Raw genomic sequence first — 24,474 nt, 5'->3', positions numbered from 1 at the left:
GCTCCTCATTTGTTTCAGCTGCGTGGGAAGATTGGCCATAGAGGGGTGGAGTTCCCGACCATACCAGCAGATGGAGCCATAGCTGTCTGGGTTTGCAGCCACCTCAGGGGGATGTAACGTCCCTCCAGGACACAGCCTCTCGTGACATCACAATGCGTTTGAGCCAATCAGTTGTGTTGTGACAAGGTAGGGGGGGTATACAGAAGATAGCCCTATTTGGTAAAAGAACAAGTCCATATTATGGCAAGAACAGCTCAAATAAGCAAAGAGAAATGACAGTCCGTCATTACTTTAAGACGAAGGTCAGTCAGTACGGAAAATGTCAAGAACTTTTAAAGTTTCTTCAAGTGCAGTCGCAAAAACCATCAAGCGCTATGATGAAACTGGCTCTCATGAGGACCGCCACAGGAATGGAAGACCCAGAGTTACCTCTGCTGCAGAGGATAATTTCAGTAGAGTTACCAGCCTCAGAAATTGCAGCCCAAATAAATGCTTCACAGAGTTCAAGTAACAGACATCTCAACATCAACTGTTCAGAGGAGACTGTGTGAATCAGGCCTTCATGGTCGAATTGCTGCAAAGAAACCACCACTAAAAGGACACCAATAATAAGAAGAGACTTGCTTGGGCCAAGAAACACGAGCAATGGACATTAGAGCGGTGGAAATGTGTCCTTTGGTCTGGAGTCCAAATTGGAGATTTTTGGTTCCAACCGCCGTGTCTTTGTGAGACGCGGTGTGGGTGAACGGATGATCTCCGCATGTGTATTTCCCACCGTGAAGCATGGAGGAGGTGGTGTTATGGTGTCGGGGTGCTTTGCTGGTGACACTGTCTGTGAATAATTTAGAATTCAAGGCAAACTTAACCAGCATGGCTACCACAGCATTCTGCAGCGATACGCCATCCCATCTGGTTTGGGCTTAGTGGGACTATCATTTGTTTATCAACAGGACAATGACCCAACACACATCCAAAATGTGTAAGGGCTATTTTACCAAGAAGGAGAGTGATGGAGTGCTGCATCAGATGGCCTAACCTCCACAATCCCCCGACCTCAACCAAATTTAGATGGTTTGGGATGAATCCGACCGCAGAGCCAACAAGTGCTCAGCATATGTGGGAACTCCTTCAAGACTGTTGGAAAAGCATTCCAGGTAAAGCTGGTTGAGAAAATGCCAAGAGTGTGCAAAGCTGTCATAAAGGCAAAGGGTGGCTATTTGAATAATCTCAAATATAAAATATATTTTGATTTGTTAAACACTTTTCTGGTTACTACATGATTCCATATGTGTTATTTCATAGTTTTAATGTCTTCACTATTATTCTACAATGTAGAAAATAGTAAAAAATAAAGAAAAACCCTTGAATGAGTAGGTGTTCTAAAACTTTTGACCGGTAGTGTATATCATTCATTCGTTCAAGCATTTTATTTATGAAATGAAAATGAAATAAAGGGAGCCTTGAATAATTAAACAATAAATGAACCGCAACATGTGAGTCTCGTGGTCATACTGTATTTCACAACCTCTGCGGGCGTTTGGAGTTGCCTATACTGTACGCTATTGAGCAAAAATAATAGGCTTACTCTTTATTATTTAGGCTACATTATTCCATAGCCTAATTGTAGCCTAACCAATATCCTAACGAAGATCCAGTGAAAATAAAAAATGTGACATTGACATCAAGGGTGGATGGCTGCTTCTTTATTCCAATTTATTGGAAAGGCTGCTAAAAACATTTTTCCACCTGGCCCACAGCGTTGTAGCATACTTACAGTACAGAGCACTTTCACTCCATGCTCCACCAGATGCTTCTTTCTATTGTTGTTATCTATTCGATTACATTCCACAAGTAAATGTAAGCAATAAAACAAATAAATTAAATAGCTCAGGTCTTGAAAATATGTGAAACCTTTGAGTGTTATTTTATCTGTGCCTAGTTGCAGAGGTCATATGACAACGTGTTTATTTAGCAGACATCACTCGCTGCTTATATTCAGTCAACACATATTTTATGAATATCATGGAATATAATTGAACATTTTCATTTCACTTAGAATAAAAATCTTAGTGTAACAACAGTTTTAGTAAGTAATATGCTACAGTCCAGTTACAGTTTCTTCTGACGAAGTAGAAACAAAAAAAATAAGTGTCTTTTTTCAGGTGTGCGTGCGGGACAGAGGAATAGCAATTCTTACACTATTGTTCTAAATTCAATCACCCTCTTCTTCTTCATCAGTCAGTTATTTCAAATTCAATTGTGAAGTCGTGCACAATTATACGTTTCTATTTGGTTTATATCGCCCATTCATTGACAGCATTCATTCAGGTAGAGACACATTAGCGCCTTGGGACCAACGCTTTACACTGTACCCAAAAGCATAATCAGCGCTCTATCTCCCCCTTGCGGTAGTCTGGAGAAATGAAGCATTGACGCAGGGTAACGTACTAAACCACAAATTACCTCTATGTCCGCGGCATAATCTCAAAACTATTAATTGAGGAACCACTGTAGTTACAGTGCATTCGGAAAGTATTCAGACCCCTTAACTTTTTCCACATTGTTACGTTACAGCCTTATTCTAAAATGGATTTAAAAAATAATAATCCTCATCAATCTACACACAATACCCCATAATGACAAAGCGAAAACTGGTTTTTAGAAAAATAATTCAACGGTAGAGACTGGGAGACTAGTCAGGATCGAGGGAAAGATGAACAGAGCAAAGTACAGAGAGATCCTTGATGAAAACCTGCTCCTTCCAACAGGACAACGACCATAAGCACACAGCCAAAACAACGCAGGAGTGGCTTCGGGACAAGTCTCTGAATGTCCTTGAGTGGCCCAGCCAGAGCCCAGACTTGAGCCTGATCGAACATCTCTGAAGGGACCTGAAAATAGCTGTGTAGCGACGATTCCCATCCAATCTGACAGAGCTGGAGAGGATCTGCAGAAAAGAATGGGAGAAACTCCCCAAATACAGGTGTGCCAAGCTTGTAGTGTCATACCCAAGAAGACGAGTCTGTAATCGCTGCCAAAGGTGCTTCAACAAAGTACTGTGTAAAGGCTCTGAATACTTACATGTGATATCAGTTTTTTATTTTTAATCAATTAGCAAACATTTCTAAAAACCTGTTTTGGCTTTTTCATGATGGGTTATTGTGTGTAGATGTATATATACAGTTGAAGTTGGACGTTTAAATACACCTTAGCCAAATACATTTAAACTCAGTTTTTCACAATTCCTGACATTTAATCCTAGTAAAGAGTCCCTGTCTTAGGTCAGTTAGGATCACCACTTTATTTTAAGAATGTGAAATGTCAGAATAATTGTAGAGAGAATGATTTATTTCAGCTTTTAGTTCTTTCATCACATTCCCAGTGGGTCAGAAGTTTACATACACTCAATTAGTATTTGGTAGCATTGCCTTTAAATTGTTTAACTTGGGTCAAATGTTTCGGGTAGCCTTCCACAAGCTTCGCACAATAAGTTGGGGGGATTTTGGCCCATTCCTCCTGACAGAGCTGGTGTAACTGAGTCAGGTTTGTAGGCCTCCTTGCTCGCCCACACATTTTCTATAGGATTGGAGGTCAGGGCTTTGTGATGGCCACTCCAATACCTTGACTTTATTGTCCTTAAGCCATTTTGCCACAACTTTGGAAGTATGCTTGGGGTCATTGTCCATTTGGAAGACCCATTTGCGACCAAGCTTTAACTTCCTGACTGATGTCTTGAGATGTTGCTTCAATATATACACATCATTTTCCTTCCTCATGATGCTATCTATTTTGTGAAGTGCACCAGTCCCTCCTGCAGCAAAGCACCCCCACAGCATGATGCTGCCACCCCCGTGCTTCACGGTTGGGATGGTGTTCTTTGGCTTGCAAGCCTTCCCCTTTTTCCTCTAAACATAACGATGGTCATTATGGCCAAACAGTTCTATTTTTGTTTCATCAGACCAGAGGACATTTCTCCAAAAAGTAAGATCTTTGTCCCCATGTGCAGTTGCAAACCGTAGTCTGGCGTTTTTATGGCGGTTTTGGAGCAGTGGCTTCTTCCTTGCTGAGCGGCCTTTCAGGTTATGTCGATATAGGACTCGTTTTACTGTGGATATAGATACTTTTGTACCTGTTTCCTACAGCATCTTCACAAGGTCCTTTGCTGTTGTTCTGGGATTGATTTGCACTTTTCACACCAAAGTACGTTCATCTCTAGGAGACAGAACGCGTCTCCTTCTTGAGTGGTATGACGGCTGCATGGTCCCATGGTGTTTATACTTGCGTACTATTGTTTGTACAGATGAACGTGGTACCTTCAGGCGTTTGGAAATTGCTCCCAAGGATGAACCAGACTTGTGGAGGTCTACAATTTTTTTTCTGAGGTCTTGGCTGATTTCTTTTGATTTTCCCATGATGTCAAGCAAAGAGGTACTGAGTTTGAAGGTAGGCCTTGAAATACATCCACAGGTACACCTCCAATTGACTCAAATGATGTCAATTAGCCTATCAGAAGCATCTAAAGTCATGACATCATTTTCTGTAATTTTCCAAGTTGTTTAAAAAGCACAGTCAACTTAGTGTATGTAAACTTCTGACCCACTGGAATTGTGATACAGTGAATTATAAGTGAAATAATCTGTCTGTAAACAATTGTTGGAAAAATAACTTGTGTCATGCACAAAGTAGATGTCCTAACCGACTTGCCAAAACTATAGTTTGTTAACAAGAAATTTGTGGAGTGGTTGAAAAATGAGTTTTAATAACTCCAACCTCAGTGTATGTAAACTTCCGACTTCAACTGTATATATAAATATATATATATATATAAATATATATATATATATATATTTTATTTTTTTAAATCAATTTTAGAATAAGGCTGTAACGTAACAAAATGTGGAAAAAGTCAAGGGGTCTGAATACTTTCCAAATGCACTGTACATCACTACTTTACAGTATATATTGAAACTAATTAATATCAGGAGATTAAAGCCATGCTAATAATAATGGACCCTGGACAGGGTGAGAATAAAACTGAAATCTACTTCTAAAGGAATAAGGAGACGGCTAATGCCTTGCCAATTAAAGTGGGCCTGAATGGCAGCTGTAGAATTTCACTGCCGGGTGCTATCCAGGTCACAGTGATCTGATGAGTGCTGCTGCACTCTCTCTATACACCCACGTGCACTTGCACACACACGTGCACTTGCACACACACATACACACACGAGTAGGATCCTCCTCATTCATGTTTCAGACACTCCCATGAGGGAGATGAAACATCACTCTCACTTGTGCACCTGTGGTGTTTCTTCAATAAATATGTATTACCCATGAGGTGTTCGTGGACTCAGCAATTCATATGTTGAGTTGAATTCCATGAAGTTGGATTTAGTTAGAGTTAAATTATTTGTCTTTATGGGCAATGTGAAAGGGTTGATGGTGTTTTTCCTCTTGCCTGGCTTCCCAGACTTCTTTCTCCGGCCACACCCACGGACATTAGTCTCTTCTCCGGAATGAGTCCGGATCTGAGTACTTCCCCGACCATTCACCGAATGCGAACACATTCGCGCCATCTGATTGGTCCAGAAACCGAAAGGTTGGACCAGAGCCAGAACACACGTGGGTAAAGCGGAAGTCTGAAAACTTGTCATTGGCTTTGATACTCCGATTGGTTAGAGACGATCTCCTCACCAGAAACGACTTCAATGATGGCATCCTCAGCCTAAAGTATGTAGCGAACGACAGAGCAGCGGAAGAACTGAGTGAGTCTTCAAGCTAGTTTTCCTCCTCACTGCGACCCATGCAATATCCCCCATTACCTCTAGGGGTCTAACATACCACCGAGATACCAGGGGCTTTTCAGGAGGATGCAATGATAAAGAAAATTCAGATAGAAAATGCATCCTCCATCCATTGAAAATGACTGATTACGTTAGTTTGAAGGAAGTAGTGCCTAGTATAAACACTGTGAGAAGTTCTTGCATGTGATTTACACTACCGTTCAAAAGTTTGGGTCACTTAGAAATGTCCTTGTTTTCGAAAGAAAAGCAATTTTTTTGTCCATTAAAATAACATTGAATTGATCAGAAATACAGTGTAGACATTGTTAATGTTGTAAATGGCTATTGTAGCTGGAAACGGCCCATCTTAATCTTTTATTTTTATTGGCCAGTCTGAGATATTGCTTTTTCTTTGCAACTCTGCCTAGAAGGTCAGCATCCCGGAGTCACCTCTTCACTGTTGACGTTGAGACTGGTGTTTTGCGGGTACTATTTAATGAAGCTGCCAGTTGAGGACCTGTGAGGCGTCTGTTTCTCAAACTAGACACTAATGTATTTGTCCTCTTGCTCAGTTGTAATGATTTCATAGTGTTGTGTGACCCAGGGGAGAGTTGGTAGATAAGTGGCTTGGTGCCACAGAGTCTGCATTCCTTATGTCAAAGGAGATTACTGATGTTGATCTTAGAATAATTGATGGACAGGATATACTGACTTGGGGTAAAGGATAATAACATCAAAGGTAATGCCCACTGATGGGTACCAGATGTTCGTGAAGAAACGTGTAACAGAGTGTATATATAGAGAGAGTGGCTCTTTGTTATGGAGTTCGGAAGATGGCAGAGGCAGGACTATGTCCTTCTTCTGTTATAACGAACCATGGTACCATATTAAATATCTTATATGAAATCCCCATCAAAAGTGTCTAAGTACATCCTTACATTCTTAAATCACTTGATACCCTAGAAACTCATAACAGATTTGTGCACCGGGGCCTCCCACTCCTCTTTCTATTCTGGTTAGAGCCAGTTTGTGCTGTTCTGTGAAGGGAGTAGTACACAGCGTTGTACGAAAACTTCAGTTTCTTGGCAATTTCTCGCATGGAATAGCCGTCAATTTCTCAGAACAAGAATAGACTGACGAGTTTCAGAAGAAAGTAATTTGTTTCTGGCCATTTTGTGCCTGTAATCGAACCCACAATTGCTGCTGATCCAGATACTCAACTAGTCTCAAGAAGGCCAGTTTTATTGCTTCTTTAATCAGCAAAACAGTTTTCAGCTGTGCTAACATAATTGCAAAAGGGTTTTCTAATTATCAATTAGCCTTTTAAAATGATAAACTTGGATTAGCAAACACAACGTGCCATTGGAACACAGGACTGATGGTTGCTGATAATGGGCCTCTGTACGTCTATGTACATATTCCATTAAATATCTGCCGTTTCCAGCTACAATAGCCATTTACAACATTAACAATGTCTACACTGTATTTCTGATCAATTTGATGTTATTTTAATGTACAAAAAAAAAGATTTTCTTTCGAAAACAAGGACATTTCTAACTTTTGAACAGTAGTGTATGTACAGCCATTTCTAAATCAGTCATCATCATCGTCACTATTACCTGAACTGGGCCTCAGTGCCTGTGACCTCAAGGACCTGTTGTAGCACGATGAGTTCGGTAGCGTAGCGCTCCTCGGTCTCTTTGGCCTGCTGCTGGTAGTAGACCCTGAGGTGTTCCACCTCCAGTCTGTGGCATTCCTCCAGCTGGGCCCGCTGCTGCTGGACGTCGGCCCTCAGCTTCTGGATGTCTTCAGCAGTGTGGGAGGAGGGAGAGGCTGTGGTCAGCTCCCTTAGATCTGGGTAGAGAGAGATAGTGTTAGCTTTAGCATAGCTATGTAGATGGAAGCAGATCGTGCCCATCTTTCCCATTCATTTTGGGATTGAGGCCTGCAGACATTCCAAATGCAGATGGTGTAGAATATGGGCACCACATAACTCAGCACCACAGCACCATTTTGGGGTGATTTTGGTTTAGACATACAATATAGTTTAAGATTTACCATCAAGGTTGTGTGTGGAAGTAATAGAGCTGTGGATAATCCTGCGCAGGCTGGCGATCTCCTCCTCACTGCTCCGCTTCAGATCATCGTACGCCAGCTGTATCACCTCAATCTAAGAATAACAATGAGTTTGACAGCTGAGTTTGTTGGCATTATCATTAAAGTCAATTAGCTAGAGTGCCTTCAGAAAGTATTTACACCCCTTTACTCCCCCCCAAAAAATATAATCGAAATTGAGATTGTCACTGGCCTACTCACAATACCCCATAATGTCAGAGTCGAATTATGTTTTTAGAAATATTTACAAATTAATAAAAAATGCTGAAAAAGCTGAAATGTTATGGCAAGCCTAAATAAGTTCAGGAGTAAAAATGTGCTTAAATAATCACATAATAAGTTGCATGGATAGTTGCAATAATAGTGGTTAACATGATTTGTGAATGACTACCTCATCTCTGTACCGCACACATACAATTATCTGTAAGGTCCTTCAGCCGAGCAGTGAATTTAAAACACAGATTCAACCACAAAGACCAAGGAGGTTTTCTAATGCCTCGCACAGAAGGTCACTATTGGTAGATAGGTACAAATAAATAAAAAAGCAGACATTGAATATTCCATTGAGCATGGTTATTAATAACCCTTTGGATGGTGTATCAATACACCCAGTCACTACAAAGATACAGGCGTCCTTCCTAACTCAGTTGCCGGAGAGGAAGGAACCCGCTCAAGGATTTCACCATGAGGCCAACGGTGACTTTAAAACAGTTACAGAGTTGAATGGCTGTGATAGGAGAAAACTGAAGATGGATCAGCAACATTGTACACTAAACAAAAATATAAACGCAATATGTAAAGTATTGGTCCCATGTTTCATGAGCTGAAAGAAAATATCCCAGAAATATTCCATACACACAAAAAGCTTATTTCTCACATTGTTAACATCCCTGTTAGTGAGCATTTCTCCTTTGCCAAGATAATTACATTTTACATTTACATTTTAGTCATTTAGCAGACGCTCTTATCCAGAGCATCCACCTGACAGGTGTTGCATATCAAGAATCTGATTAAACAGCATGATCATTTAACACAGGTGCACCTTGTGATCGGGACAATAAAAGGCCACTCTAAAATGTGCAATTTTGTCACACAACGCCACAGATGTCTCAAGTGTTGAGGGAGTGTACAATTTGAATGCTGCCTGCAGGAATGTCCACCAGAGCTGTTGCCGGAGAATGTAATGTTAATTTCTCTACCATAAGCCGCCTCTAACATCGTTTTAGAGAATTTGGCAGTACGTCCAACCGGCTTCACAACCGCAGACCATGTGTAACCATGCCAGCCTAGCACATCCACACCCAGATTGTTCACCTGTGGGATCGTCTGAGACCAGCCACCCGGACAGCTGATGAAACTGTGGGTTTGCACAACCGAATAATTTCTGCACAAACTGTCAGAAACTGTCTCAGTGAAGCTCATCAGCGTGCTCGTCGTCCTCACCAGGGTCCGTTGGGGAGTTGCAGCGATGAGACAAGATCATAATTGGATCGCAATTGGATATCATGAAATTGGGGAGAAAAAGGGGGTAATTTAAAAAAATGAAAATAAAGATTTAGAAAAACATCCAAAATAAGAATAAAAAATATACAGTGGGGAGAACAAGTATTTGATACACTGCCGATTTTGCAGGTTTTCCTACTTACAAAGCATGTAGAGGTCTGTAATTTTTATCATAGGTACACTTCAACTGTGAGAGATGGAAAGAAAATCCAGAAAAACACATTGTATGATTTTTAAGTAATTCATTTGCATTTTATTGCATGACATAAGTATTTGATACATCAGAAAAGCAGAATTTAATATTTGGTACAGAAACCTTTGTTTGCAATTACAGAGATCATACGTTTCCTGTAGGTCTTTGCACACACTGCAGCAGGGATTTTGGCCCACTCCTCCATACAGACCTTCTCCAGATCCTTCAGGTTTCGAGGCTGTCGCTGGGCAATACGGACTTTCAGCTCCCTCCATTGATTTTCTATTGGCTTCAGGTCTGGAGACTGGCTAGGCCACTCCAGGACCTTGAGATGCTTCTTACGGAGCCACTCCATAGTTGCCCTGGCTGTGTGTTTCGGGTCGTTGTCATGCTGGAAGACCCAGCCACGACCCATCTTCAATGCTCTTACTGAGGGAAGGAGGTTGTTGGCTAAGATCTCGCGATACATGGCCCCATCCATCCTCCCCTTAATACAGTGCAGTCATCCTGTTGTTTGGAATGTAGTGATGTTTCCACCTCCATGCTTCACGGTTGGGATGGTGTTCTTGGGGTTGTACTCATCCTTCTTCTTCCTCCAAACACGGCGAGTGGAGTTTAGACCAAAAAGCTTTATTTTTATCTCATCAGACCACATGACCTTCTCCCATTCTTCCTCTGGATCATCCAGATGGTCATTGGCAAACTTCAGACGGGCCTGGACATGCGCTGGCTTGAGCAGGGGGACCTTGCTTGCGCTGCAGGATTTTAATCCATGACGGCGTAGTGTGTTACTAATGGTTTTCTTTGAGACTGTGGTCCCAGCTCTCTTCAGGTCATTGGCCAGATCCTGCCGTGTAGTTCTGGGCTGATCCCTCACCTTCCTCATGATCATTGATGCCCCACGAGGTGAGCTCTTGCATGGAGCCCCAGACCGAGGGTGATTGACCGTCATCTTGAACTTCTTCCATTTTCTAATAATTGCGCCAACAGTTGTTGCCTTCTCACCAAGCTGCTTGCCTATTGTCCTGTAGCCAATCCCAGCCTTGTGCCGGTCTATAATTTTATCCCTGATGTCCTTACACAGCTCTCTGGTCTTGGCCATTGTGGAGAGGTTGGAGTCTGTTTGATTGAGTGTGTGGACAGAAGTCTTTATACAGGTAACGAGTTCAAACAGGTGCAGTTAATACAGGTAATGAGTGGAGAACAGGAGGGCTTCTTAAAGAAAAACTAACAGGTCTGTGAGAGACGGAATTCTTACTGGTTGGTAGGTGATCAAATACTTATGTCATGCAATAAAATGCAAATGAATTACTTAAAAATCATACAATGTGATTTTCTGGATTTCTGTTTTAGATTCCGTCTCTCACAGTTGAAGTGTACCTATGATAAAAATTACAGACCTCTACATGCTTTGTAAGTAGGAAAACCTGCAAAATCGGCAGTGTATCAAATACTTGTTCTCCCCACTGTATATTTTTTATTCTTATTTTGGATGTTTTTCTAAATCTTTATTTTCATTTTTTTAAATTACCCCCTTTTTCTCCCCAATTTCATGATATCCAATTGCGATCCAATTATGATCTTGTCTCATCGCTGCAACTCCCCAACGGGCTCGGGAGAGGCGAAGGTCGAGTCATGCGTCCTCCGAAACATGTCCCGCCAAACCGCGCTCCTTAACACCTGCCACCTTAACCTGGAAGCCAGCCGCACCAATGTGTCAGAGGAAGTCAGCCTGCAGGTGCCTGGCCCGCTACAAAGAGACGCTAGAGCGCGATGAGCCAAGTAAAGCCCCCCCGGCCAAACCCTCCCCTAACCCGGACCACGCTGGGCAAATTCTGCGCCGCCCAACGAGACTCCCGGTCACAGTTGCGTTCATATTTTTGTTCAGTGTAGTTACTCCACAACACTAACCTAAATGTCAGTGAAAAGAAGGAAGCCTGTACAGAATAAAAATATTCCAAAACATGCATCCTGTTTGCAACAAGGCTCTAAAGTAATACTGCAAAAAAAGTGGTAAAGCAATTAACTTTTTGTTCTGAATACAAAGTGTTATATTTGGGGCAAATCCAATACAACACATTACTGAGTACCACTCGCCATATTTTCAAGCATAGTGGTGGGTGCATCATGTTATGGGTATGCTTCTAATCGTTAAGGACTGGTGAGTTTTTCAGGATAAAAAATTAACAGAATGGAGCTTAGCACAGGCAAATCCTAGAGAGAAACCTGATTCAGTTTGCTTTCTACCAGACACGGAGATTAATTCACCTTTCAGCAGGACAATAACCTAAAACACAAGGCCAAATTAACACTGGAGTTGCTTACCAAGAAGACATTGAATTTTCCCAGAGGTGGCCTAGTTACAGTTTTGACTTAAATCTGCTTGAAAAGCTATGGCAAGAGTTGAAAATCGTTGACTAGCAATGATCAACAACCCATTTGACAGAGCTTGAAGAATTTAGAAAAAAATGAATGAGTAAATGTTGCACAATCCTGGTGTGGAAAGCTCTTTGAGACATACCCAGAAAGACTCACAGCTGTAATCACTGTCAAAGTTGCTTCTAACATGTTTTGACTCAGAGGGTTGGATACTTAACTAATCAAGATTATATATATATATATATATATATATATATATATATATATATATATATATATATATATATACACACACACACACACACACACACACACACACACACACACACACACACACACACACACACACACACACATACATACATACATACATATATATATATATACACACACACATACATACATATATACATATATACATACATATATATACATATACACACACACACACAGTGGGGGAAAAAAGTATTTGATCCCCTGCTGATTTTGTACGTTTACCCACGGACAAAGAAATGATCAGTCTATAATTGTAATGGTAGGTTTATTTGAACAGTGAGAGACAGAATAACAACAAAAAAATCCAGAAAAACGCATGTCAAAAATGTTAAATTGATTTGCATTTTAATGAGGGAAATAAGTATTTGACCACCTCTCAATGAGAAAGATTTCTGGCTCCCAGGTGTCTTTTATACAGGTAACGAGCTGAGATTAGGAGCACATTCTTAAAGGGAGTGCTCCTAATCTCAGCTTGTTACCTGTATAAAAGACACCTGTCCACAGAAGCAATCAATCAGATTCCAAACTCTCCACCATGGCCAAGACCAAAGAGCTCTCCAAGGATGTCAGGGACAAGATTGTAGACATACACAAGGCTGGAATGGGCTACAAGACCATCGCCAAGCAGCTTGGTGAGAAGGTGACAACAGTTGGTGCGATTATTCGCAAATGGAAGAAATACAAAATAACTGTCAATCTCCCTCGGCCTGGGGCTCCATGCAAGATCTCACCTCGTGGAGTTGCAATGATCATGAGAACGGTGAGGAATCAGCCCAGAACTACACGGGAGGATCTTGTCAATGATCTCAAGGCAGCTGGGACCATAGTCACCAAGAAAACAATTGGTAACACACTATACCATGAAGGACTGAAATCCTGCAGCGCCTGCAAGGTCCCCCTGCTCAAGAAAGCACATATACATGCCCGTCTGAAGTTTGCCAATGAACATCTGAATGATTCAGAGGAGAACTGGGTGAAAGTGTTGCGGTCAGATGAGACCAAAATCGAGCTCTTTGGCATCAACTCAACTTGTTTGGAGGAGGAGGAATGCTGCCTATGACCCCAAGAACACCATCCCCACCGTCAAACATGGAGGTGGAAACATTATGCTTTGAGGGTGTTTTTCTGCTAAGGGGACAGGACAACTTCACCGCATCAAAGGGTTGATGTACCGTCAAATCTTGGGTGAGAACCTCCTTCCCTCAGCCAGGGCATTGAAAATTGGTTGTGGATGGGTATTCCAGCATGACAATGACCCTAAACACACGGCCAAGGCAACAAAGGAGTGGCTCAAGAGAAAGCACATTAAGGTCCTGGAGTGGCCTAGCCAGTCTCCAGACCTTAATCCCATAGAAAATCTGTGGAGGGAGCTGAAGGTTCGAGTTGCCAAACGTCAGCCTCGAAACCTTAATGACTTGGAGAAGATCTGCAAAGAGGAATGGGACAAAATCCCTCCTGAGATGTGTGCAAACCTGGTTGCAAACTACAAGAAACGTCTGACTTCTGTGATTGCCAGCAATGGTTTTTGCCACCAAGTACTAAGTCATGTTTTGCAGAGGGGTCAAATACTTATTTCCCTCATTAAAATGCAAATCTACTTATAACATTTTTGACATGCGTTTTTCTGGATTTTGTTGTTGTTATTCTGTCTCTCACTGTTCAAATAAACCTACCATTAAAATTATAGACTGATAATTTCTTTGTCAGTGGGCAAACGTACAAAATCAGCAGGGGATCAAATACTTTTTTCCCTCACTGTATATGTATATATACAGGTAAAAGTCAGTAAATTAGAATATTTTGAAAAACTTGATTTATTTCAGTAATTGCATTCAAAAGGTGTAACTTGTACATTATATTTATTCATTGCACACAGACTGATGCATTCAAATGTTTATTTCATTTAATTTTGATGATTTGAAGTGGCAACAAATGAAAATCCAAAATTCCGTGTGTCACAAAATTAGAATATTGTGTAAGGGTTACATTTTGAAGACACCTGGTGCCACAAACTAATCAGCTGATTAACTCAAAACACCTGCAAAGGGCTTTAAATGGTCTCTCAGTCCAGTTCTGAAGCCTACACAAACATGGGGAAGACTTCAGATTTGACAGCTGTCCAAAAAGGCGACCATCGACACATTGCACAAGGAGGGAAAGACACAAAAGGTTATTGCAGAAGAGGCTGGCTGTTCTCAGAGCTCTGTGTCCAAACACATTAATAGAGAGGCAAAGGGAAGGAAAAACTGTGGTCAGAAAAAGTGTACAAGCGATAGGGATCACCGCGCCCTAGTCAAGATTGTGAAAAAAAACCATTCAAAAATGTGGGGGAGATTCACAAGGAGTGGACAGCTGCTGGAGTCAGGGCTTCAAGATCCACCACCAAGAGACGCTTGAAAGACATGGGTTTCAACTGCCGCATACCTCGTGTCAAGCCACTGTTGACCAAGAAACAGCGCGAAAAGCGTCTCACCTGGGCTAAGGAAAAAAAGAGCTGGACTGCTGCTGAGTGGTCTAAAGTCATGTTTTCTGACGAAAGCAAATTTTGCATTTCCTTTGGAAATCGAGGTCCCAGAGTCTGGAGGAAGACAGGAGAGGCACAGGATCCACGTTGCCTGAAGTCTAGTGTAAAGTTTCCACCATCAGTGATGGTTTGGGGTGCCATGTCATCTGCTGGTGTCGGTCCACTCTGTTTCCTGAGATCCAGGGTCAACGCAGCCGTCTACCAGCAAGTTTTAGAGCACTTCCATGCTTCCTGCTGCTGACCTGCTCTATGGAGATGGAGATTTCAGGTTCCAACAGGACTTGGCGCCTGCACACAGCGCAAAATCTACCCCGTGCCTGGTTTACGGACCATGGTATTTCTGTTCTAAATTGGCCAGCCAACTCCCCTGACCTTAGCCCCATAGAAAATCTGTGGGGTATTGTGAAAAGGAAGATGCAGAATGCCAGACCCAACAACGCAGAAGAGTTGAAGGCCACTATCAGAGCAACCTGGGCTCTCATAACACCTGAGCAGTGCCAGAAACTCATCGACTCCATGCCACGCCGCATTAATGCAGTAATTGAGGCAAAAGGAGCTCCAACCAAGTATTGAGTATTGTACATGCTCATATTTTTCATTTTCATACTTTTCAGTTGGCCAACATTTCTAAAAAATCCCTTTTTTGTATTAGCCTTAAGTAATATTCTAATTTTGTGACACACGGAATTTTGGATTTTCATTTGTTGCCACTTCAAATCATCAAAATTAAATGAAATAAACATTTGAATGCATCAGTCTGTGTGCAATGAATAAATATAATGTACAAGTTACACCTTTTGAATGCAATTACTGAAATAAATCAAGTTTTTCAAAATATTCTAATTTACTGACTTTTACCTGTATATATATATATATATGTATGTATATATATATATATATATATATATATATATATATATATATATATATATATATATATATATGTGACGTCACGAGAGGCTACACAGCTTTCAGCGGGATTGCTCAAGTAGTGCAAGGAGACAAGGTTCAAACAAAACAAGGATTTTATTATAGGTCTTGGGAAATTAACGAAAATATAACAAAATTCTGTTCTCTTGTGGCTCTTTAAGGGTTAACAGTTCAGGGATGTCTCTTCCACATCCAAAATCATAATTCTCACTCGCTCAGATAACTTTTCCCCAGCCTTACTGTAGTCCACGTTGCAGCTAGTGGCCAACCCAGCAAAAAGTCCTTCCAAATGTCTCTCACGTATTTCCACAGGTGCATATATCCAAAGGTGAGTATTTCCCCAAAGGTAAGTATCTCCAAATCCTTATATTCCTCATGGAAGTGGACGTGCAGCACTCTTGTCCTCCAGAGAGCCCAGGTTGGAGACTGTGTCTCTTCCCTTCCCAAAACCTTCAGCTCATCAGCTCCTCATTTGTTTCAGCTGCGTGGGAAGATTGGCCATAGAGGGGTGGAGTTCCCGACCATACCAGCAGATGGAGCCATAGCTGTCTGGGTTTGCAGCCACCTCAGGGGATGTAACGTCCCTCCAGGACACAGCCTCTCGTGACATCACACATCCCCCTCCTCGGGACCGACGTCCTCGTCGGGGTAAAGGCAGCGAAGAAGGCATCACGCCGGGAGAGGGCGTCCGCATTGCCGTGGTGCTTGCCAGCCTGCTCTCTCTTCAACTCCTCCACCTCTAGGACCAGGGACTCAGCCTCCTGTTGTCTCTCCTTGAGTTTCTTACTGAACGCATCAGCCTTGGTTTTAGCAGAGTTTAGCTTCTGTTGAGCAGCTTTCAGTTCCTTCTCTCTCTCTGCCTCCGCATTCTTCATCTTGTTCTCCAACACCTTGTACTTCTCCTCTGCCTTCTTCTGGACCTCCTTACTACTGCGCAGGGTCTCCTCACACTCCTCGATGGTCCTGCGCAGCCTCTCCAGCTCCTCCTGTTGCTTAGGAAGGAGCTCTGTTGGAGTTTAGCCTGGAGGATATCTAACTCTTCTGTCTTCATGTCTAACTGTTGCTTTAACAAACGATACCTCTCAGCGGTCCCCTTCAGACCAGACAGTTCTTTGTCCAGATTCTGTAGCTCCGTCTCTGTGTCGGTCTGGGCACCTGCCATCCCTATCAGAGCCCGGGGCGGGAGTGAGTAACTCGGAGGATTGCACCGGAGCCTTCCCAGGATGAGTCTTGCCTCTCCGTTTCCGAGGTACTCGGGTTATCCTCTCCTGAGACTCTCTCCAGAGTGGGTAAAAGGCTGGGCAGTCTCTTCCAATTAGGACAGGGACGGGGAGGGGAATCAACCACCCCGCCGTCGTGTGTATGGTTCCCCGTGTGCTGGTCATTGTAAGTTCAGTAATGGGGTATTCTCTGGTGTCCCCATGGACACAGGAAACTGGGAGGACTTTCCCCGGGGTCAGACCCGTTGGGCCCACCAAATCCTTACGCACCAGGGTGGCCCGGCTACCAGAATCCAGTAAGGCCTCCACATCATGGTGATTCACAGTTACCGGGCAGGTGGGGGGGTCGATCTGGGCCGCCATCTACGACTCCCAAGAGCGAGGCAAAACGGTGTGTGGGTGCTGAGCTGGAGGACTCCGCAGTGGGCATAGGTTCATCGGCTGGTTTCCCACACTGCCAGGAGATATGTCCCATCTCCCCACACCGGTAACACTGTCGAGTTTCCCCCTCCTGGTGTACTCTTCTTGGACCCGCCTGGTTTCTGGCTCCCCCTGGAGCCGGGATAAGTCCTGACGTGGCTGGGTTCGAGACCTTGGGGTCCTTTGGACGGGTTCTTCCCATTTGTGGTGGGGCCGCACTTCTGGGGTCTTTTCGGGAAGCATTCAGCATCTCCGCTGTGGCCTGGTACTTTTCCACAGCTTCCACGGTCAGATCAGCCGTGGTCAAGGCCTGTTGACTGATGAACCGTTTTGCCTCATAAGGCAGGGCGCGTAGGTAACGATCCACCACAACGGCCTCCACCACCGCCGCTGCTGTATTCCTCTGCGGATCCAGCCATTTCCTTGTGATTCGGACAAGTTCATGCATCTGCGCCCGAGGAGGTTGGTCTGGTTGGAAGGTCCAGCTGTGAAAGCGCTGGGCCATACCAAACTTTGTGAGTCCATCTCTGCTGAGGATCTCAGACTTCAGGGCATCATAGTCAGTAACCTGGTCAGGGCCCAGGTCCCGGACAGCATTCAGCGATTCCCCGGTTAGAAAGGGGGCTAACAGACCAACCCACTGTTGCTTGGGCCAGGCTTCCCTAGTGGCCGTGGCCTCAAATGCATGCAGGTATGCCTCAATGTCATCGGTAGCTCCCATCTTAGATATAAAGTCACTTGCCTTTATTGGCGGGTATTTTGGACAACCCTCTGTCTCTGCAACTGCAATTCCTCTGCCTTCAGAAGGTTGGCTTTCTTTTGCTCCTCCAAGAGAGCCACGTTTGCTTGCATCTGGGCTTGCTGGCCAGCAACAAGGGCTTTCAATATGTCCTCCATTTCAGTCGGGCGGGGAGCCTACGGCCAACTTGGAAAACTGGGTGATCAAACCTTGGGTATCCTCCTCTGACATGCACTATTAACGCTTGAGCGTGCCCGTATTCTCCACCATCTGTGACGTCACGAGAGGCTACACAGCTTTCAGCGGGATTGCTCAAGTAGTGCAAGGAGACAAGGTTCAAACAAAACAAGGATTTTATTATAGGTCTTGGGAAATTAACGAAAATATAACAAAATTCTGTTCTCTTGTGGCTCTTTAAGGGTTAACAGTTCAGGGATGTCTCTTCCACATCCAAAATCATAATTCTCACTCGCTCAGATAACTTTTCCCCAGCCTTACTGTAGTCCACGTTGCAGCTAGTGGCCAACCCAGCAAAAAGTCCTTCCAAATGTCTCTCACGTATTTCCACAGGTGCATATATCCAAAGGTGAGTATTTCCCCAAAGGTAAGTATCTCCAAATCCTTATATTCCTCATGGAAGTGGACGTGCAGCACTCTTGTCCTCCAGAGAGCCCAGGTTGGAGACTGTGTCTCTTCCCTTCCCAAAACCTTCAGCTCATCAGCTCCTCATTTGTTTCAGCTGCGTGGGAAGATTGGCCATAGAGGGGTGGAGTTCCCGACCATACCAGCAGATGGAGCCATAGCTGTCTGGGTTTGCAGCCACCTCAGGGGGATGTAACGTCCCTCCAGGACACAGCCTCTCGTGACATCACAATATATATATATATATATATATATATATATATATATACACACACACACACACACACAGAGAGTTGAAGTCGGAAGTTTACATAGACCTTAGCCAAATACATTTAAACTCAGTTTTTCACAATTCCTGACATTTAATCCTAGTAAAAATTCCCTGTTTTAGGTCAGTTAGGATCACCATTTTAATTTAAGAATGTTAAATGTCAGAATAATAGTAGAGAGAATTACTTATTTCAGATTTTATTTCTTTCATCACATTCCCAGTGGGTCAGAAGTTCACAAGCACTCAATTAGTATTTGGTAGCATTGCCTTTCAATTGTTTAACTTGGGTCAAACGTTTCAGGTAGCCTTCCACAAGCTTCCCACAATAAGTTGGGTGAATTTTGGCCCATACCTCCTGACAGAGCTGGTGTAATTGAGTCAGGTTTCTAGGCCTCCTTGCTCGCACACGCTTTTTCAGTTCTGCCCACACATTTTCTATAGGATTGAGGTCAGGGCTTTGTGATGGCCACTCCAATACCTTGACTTTGTTGTCCTTAAGCCATTTTGCCACAACTTTGGAAGTATGCTTGGGGTCATTGTCCATTTGGAAGACCCATTTGCGACCAAGCTTTAACTTCCTGAGTTGATGTCTTGAGATGTTGCTTCAATATATCCACATAATTGTCCTTCCTCATGATGCCATCTATTTTGTGAAGTGCACCAGTCTCTCCTGCAGCAAAGCACCCCCACAGCATGATGCTGCCACCCCCGTGCTTCACGGTTGGGATGGTATTCTTCGGCTTGCAAGATACCCCCTTTTTCCTCCAAACATAACGATGGTCATTATGGCCAAATAGTTCTATTTTTGTTTCATCAGACCAGAGGACATTTCTCCAAAAAGTACGATCTTTGTCCCCATGTGCAGTTGCAAACCATAGTCTGGCTTTTTTATGGTGGTTTTGGAGCAGTGGCTTCTTCCTTGCTGAGTGGCCTTTCAGGTTATGTTGATATAGGACTTGTTTTACTGTGGATATAGATACTTTTGTACCTGTTTCCTCCAGCACCTTCACTAGGTCCTTTGCTGTTGTTCTGGGACTGATTTGCACTTTTCGCAGCAAAGTACGTTCATCTCTAGGAGACAGAACGCATCTCCTTCCTGAGTGGTATGACGGCTGCGTGGTCCCATGGTGTTTATACTTGCGTACTATTGTTTGTACAGATGAACGTGGTACCTTCAGGCGTTTGGAAATTGCTCCCAAGGATGAACCAGACTTGTGGAGGTCTACAATTGTTTTTCTGAGGTCTTGGCTGATTTCTTTTGATTTTCCCATGATGTCAAGCAAAGAGGTACTGAGTTTGAAGGTAGGCCTTGAAATACATCCACAGGTACACCTCCAATTGACTCAAATGACATCATATATATATATTTTTTAAATGTTCATCCAATTTGACAGTGTTTTGTGTAGATCATTGACAAAAAATTACAATAAATCCATGTTAATCCCACCTTGTAACACAACAACATGTGGAAAAAGTCAAGAGGTGTGAATACTTTCTGAAGGCACTATCATTCGTCATATCATTATTAACTAGCACAGTTAAAAGTTAAAAAGCTAAGTGCTAGTTTCCTAGCAATTACTGTACCCCAATCAATCAAATCATTGATGCTTTTCATCCCAGTCATAATACTGTGATTTCATTTCAACCACTAACAAGAGGTTGGTGTCATAACTTCTAAACATATCCAATCAATCAATGACAGTTCATGTTTTTTCCCACCAATGCATAAACTCTTAGCCTAAACCCCTCAAAGAGCTAACTAAATAAACTTTTACACACACACACAATATGAAGCAGTCCTTCCTACCTTATTGCCATCTGCCTTCAGTAAGGACTGGAGCTGTAGTAGACGACCGTGCTCCTGCTCAATCCTCTCCTTCACCTGCAGAAGGTCTATATACATTTCTATAGAGCGAGACAGAATAAAAGTCCATTACAAATATGTCCTCATGCAGTTCGCCTCAGGTACTGTATTGTGCAGTGTCTTAATGACTATAAGATATTTCATTTATCATTGATGTAGCTATATTTGATGTGTGTATGCAAATATAAAAATGGGGGAAAACACAATATACTCATTTGTAATTTTATCATTCAGCAGTTAAGATCGGTGTGCAACTAAATTATTTTGACTTTTTCGTTAGTCAGCGACTCATTTCATAGGCTGCGTGTTGTTTATGTAGTATTGTTCTCATTCGGGTAGGCATTACAACCAATAAAGCACCTTTTGCCTCCTGTAAAACAGCACTGGGATCCCTGGTTTCTTCCTTTTCAAACGAATGAATCTTCCAGTCCTCGACATCAGTGGGGTGGAGATGCTCCAAGAACTCCTCTCCGAAAAGTTTAGCAAAGGACTGTAAAGAGAATGGCAAAATAGCTCTCAAACATAACTGATGTCTCAGTGAATATTTGATGCACTCGTGTGGTAAAAATGTCAAAACATGAAATAATGTGGCCTAATAAAGTTCTCAGAAATCAAAAGTTTAAAGTAATTTTCAGTGCAAAGGAACACTAATCAATACTTGGTTTATTAGGTTTGCTGTGTGTGTCCTATCCTTGTGGGGATCTAAAATTCCCCAAAGTCCCCATAAGGATAGTAAAACAAGGTCCCTTGTGGTGACATTTCCCACGTCCCCATGAGGACAAAGGCTATTTTAAGCTTAGTGGTTAGGTTTAGGGTTACAATTAGAGTTAGTGTTAGAATTAGGGTTAGGGTAAGGGTAAGGGATTAGTGGTTAGGTTTAGGGTTACTGGTTAAGGTTAATGTAAGGGGTTAGGGAAATTATTATTTGCAAAAATAAAATTAAAAACACATTCTCTCCAATTTTGTGATTATGATCGTCTGATCGCTGCAAGTCATACGTCCTCCGAAACATGACCCGCCAAGCCACGCTTCTTAACAACCGCTCGCTTAACCTGGAAGCCAACTGCACCAATGTGTTGCAGGAAACACTGTTCAACTGACGACCGAAGTCAGTTGAACAGTCGCTAGAGCGCGATGAGCCAAGTAAAGCCCCCTTGGCCAAACCAGTTCCGGACGACGGGTTAGGGAAGGGTTTGGCCGGGGGGGCTTTACTTGGGACACCCTGTCACGGCCGGTTATGACACAGTCTGGGATCGAACCCCAGGCTGTAGTGGCGCCGCAACACTGCGATGCAGTGCCTTAGACCGCTGCGCCACTCTTGAGGCGAGAAAATAGGATTTTGAATGGAAATTAATTTTAGGTCCCCACGAGGATAGAAGAACATAACACGTGTGTGTGTGAGTGTGTAATTAATGTTAACTACCAGGATGAGCTTCTTGCATTCTTCAGACACAACTTGCACCACATTCTGGTACTTGGAGCTTTTGGGATCATCTGTGAAGTCTGAGAAAAACAACAAAAGCATACAGTATTATTGGCTTATATTGAACATAAATAGCACACCATCATTCAATTACTAAAATAAGTGAAAGCAAAAGTGACTGAATAACTTCTGTGTGAGTCAGTCTCCTGTTTTCTATCTACAGTTTGTTGCACGCTTGAAATCATGAATGATAGATCAAAAACAACTTCAATGTGGCCCCTGTCTAGCCCCATAACCCCAGATACACACACATAATGAAATATGCATGTGTGCGCACACACAGAAACACACACACGCACCCCGTGGTTCTTTCAGGTGGCCCAGCTCCTGCTCAAGTATGCAGGCATGGGCGTCTGTCTGCTCCCGGAGCAGCTCCAGCTGCGCAGCGTGCATCTGAGACAGGCTGATCCGCTGGGCCTCCAGCTGCAGCCTGCATTCCACCTACACAAATAGACAGACAGAGTAGAGAGAGCATACAATTAGATAGACCAGAATGGATATACTCCCTCAGTCCACCTATGGTGGCACAATAGAGATTGTTTCAGGAGTAGGACACAAAAAATTCCACAGGATAGAATGTACTTGTAGCAACTTACACAATGAATTTAAGGTATTCTTAGCAATATAGACATAACACGATTGTCAACCAATATTAGCCCCTCCAAATGTAGGCATGCCTATTGTTGTTGATATAAGCAGGAAGTTGGCCTGCTGAGTGTACCTTTAATTAAACAAACATTCAAAATGGTGTACCCCCAATATATGTTGGCCAGTCCACCCAGAACATTGTTTTGAATGAGAATGCCTGTTTCCCGGATTGTGATTTTATAAGCAAGACAGGGGGGGAGGGGAGCACCTGGGCTTTAGCACAACAAATGAGGGGCCAGCTATTATCCATTCTACAGCCAACACCACAATGCGGAGCTGGCAAGGCTTTTCGCTCGTCCGTGGATGGATGTGTAAACGCAGATGTGTTGCAGCTACACTCGTGTGAAATTGTGATTTTCTTTTCCTATTGCTATTTGCTGTGCGCAGTACGTTTTGTGTGGAATGGTAACACTGTTGTTTTCATAATGCTTTGTTAGACAGCAATTTATCCAACCCACTCAAGCGCTATACTGTACATATTACAGTAGGTCATGTATCAAATTGATGTCAAGCACATGTTTGGTAGCCTAATGCATGTAGCTATGTAGAATGTGACACTGTTCTTTAGCAAATACTGCTATGAAACTGAAAGGTTGAATAACTGCATATTGCAACTTCCTAAACAGATTCATAGTTCATACTTTGGTTATTTCACACTGATTATTAGCACAGTCTGGACAGTATACCACTTGCTGACACAATAACAACCAAGCAAAATATGACTCTTGATAATAAAAATCGGTGAAAAAAGGTTTGCCTTTCATTAGTCTTACTACTGGGTGCCCATAGTTCTTTATGAAGCTTTGCCACCTGTTGATTGACCCTCCCAAACCACTGTACTACTCTCTGATGCATCAAAGGCAGCGACTCAGGCCGGAGCTAAAAGCACAGGCGGATGTGAGCTCGGGTGACATTTACATGCTCTGTGGTCTCGCTGTCCCGGTCCTCCTCCTCTCGCTTCACTACAGGGTCCGCCCGACACGCCATCCCATCTACTCTCTTCTCCTGAAAAGAGGAGAAAAAAGTAGCCATTGTAACAGAAGAGTTTAAACGTGAATATAAAACATGTTAACAATGTTGATGTGGTCTGGTGACAATACGTATGGCATAAAACACAATGAAGCGCTTACTGAGAAGGCCACACTGTAAAGACTAAGACAGCTTAGGAAGAATTTCATTATACCTCTATTAGTAATTCATTAATAGCAATGAATGCTATGTCTCACATATGGAGGTGTACTTCACTTGCACGCAGTGTTGATACCAAGATCAAGAGGCAATAGCACCATTTTGTTGTTTTTGATAAAATAATTTATGAATATTGGTGTAAATGTTGCTTATGAAGATGCTCATGAAGATGCTACTGTGTGTAGTCAAGGGGTCCTTCCCAGTAAATGAAACTGAACATTCTGTGCTGCACTGATGCGAGATGAGGGACAAATGCTGTGCATCTTTGACATTGCTCTACTTAGGTGAAGCCTTGG

The 24,474-nt window shown here is 42.8% G+C and overlaps 1 protein-coding gene across 3 annotated transcripts in view; it reads right to left on the bottom strand.

The window, feature by feature from the left end:
• LOC123491394 (A-kinase anchor protein 9-like) overlaps positions 1-24,474 on the bottom strand; it is a 131,624-nt gene that overhangs the window by 76,858 nt on the left and 30,292 nt on the right. For all 3 annotated transcript variants that reach the window (XM_045221973.1, XM_045221974.1, XM_045221975.1), the window contains exons 9-15: positions 23,909-23,995; positions 22,642-22,783; positions 22,283-22,362; positions 21,220-21,349; positions 20,803-20,900; positions 7,842-7,953; positions 7,403-7,637 (exon numbers count right to left, since the gene is read on the bottom strand). In XM_045221973.1, the coding sequence (XP_045077908.1) occupies positions 7,403-7,637; positions 7,842-7,953; positions 20,803-20,900; positions 21,220-21,349; positions 22,283-22,362; positions 22,642-22,783; positions 23,909-23,995 (884 nt within the window). The remainder of the gene's footprint in view (positions 1-7,402; positions 7,638-7,841; positions 7,954-20,802; positions 20,901-21,219; positions 21,350-22,282; positions 22,363-22,641; positions 22,784-23,908; positions 23,996-24,474) is intronic.

This window comes from Coregonus clupeaformis, chromosome 8 (genome assembly GCF_020615455.1).
Source record: "Coregonus clupeaformis isolate EN_2021a chromosome 8, ASM2061545v1, whole genome shotgun sequence".
NCBI classification, from domain to species: Eukaryota; Metazoa; Chordata; class Actinopteri; order Salmoniformes; family Salmonidae; genus Coregonus; species Coregonus clupeaformis.
The sequence above is the reverse complement of the archived record's forward strand: the minus strand, read 5'-3'. Positions and strand labels throughout refer to the sequence as shown.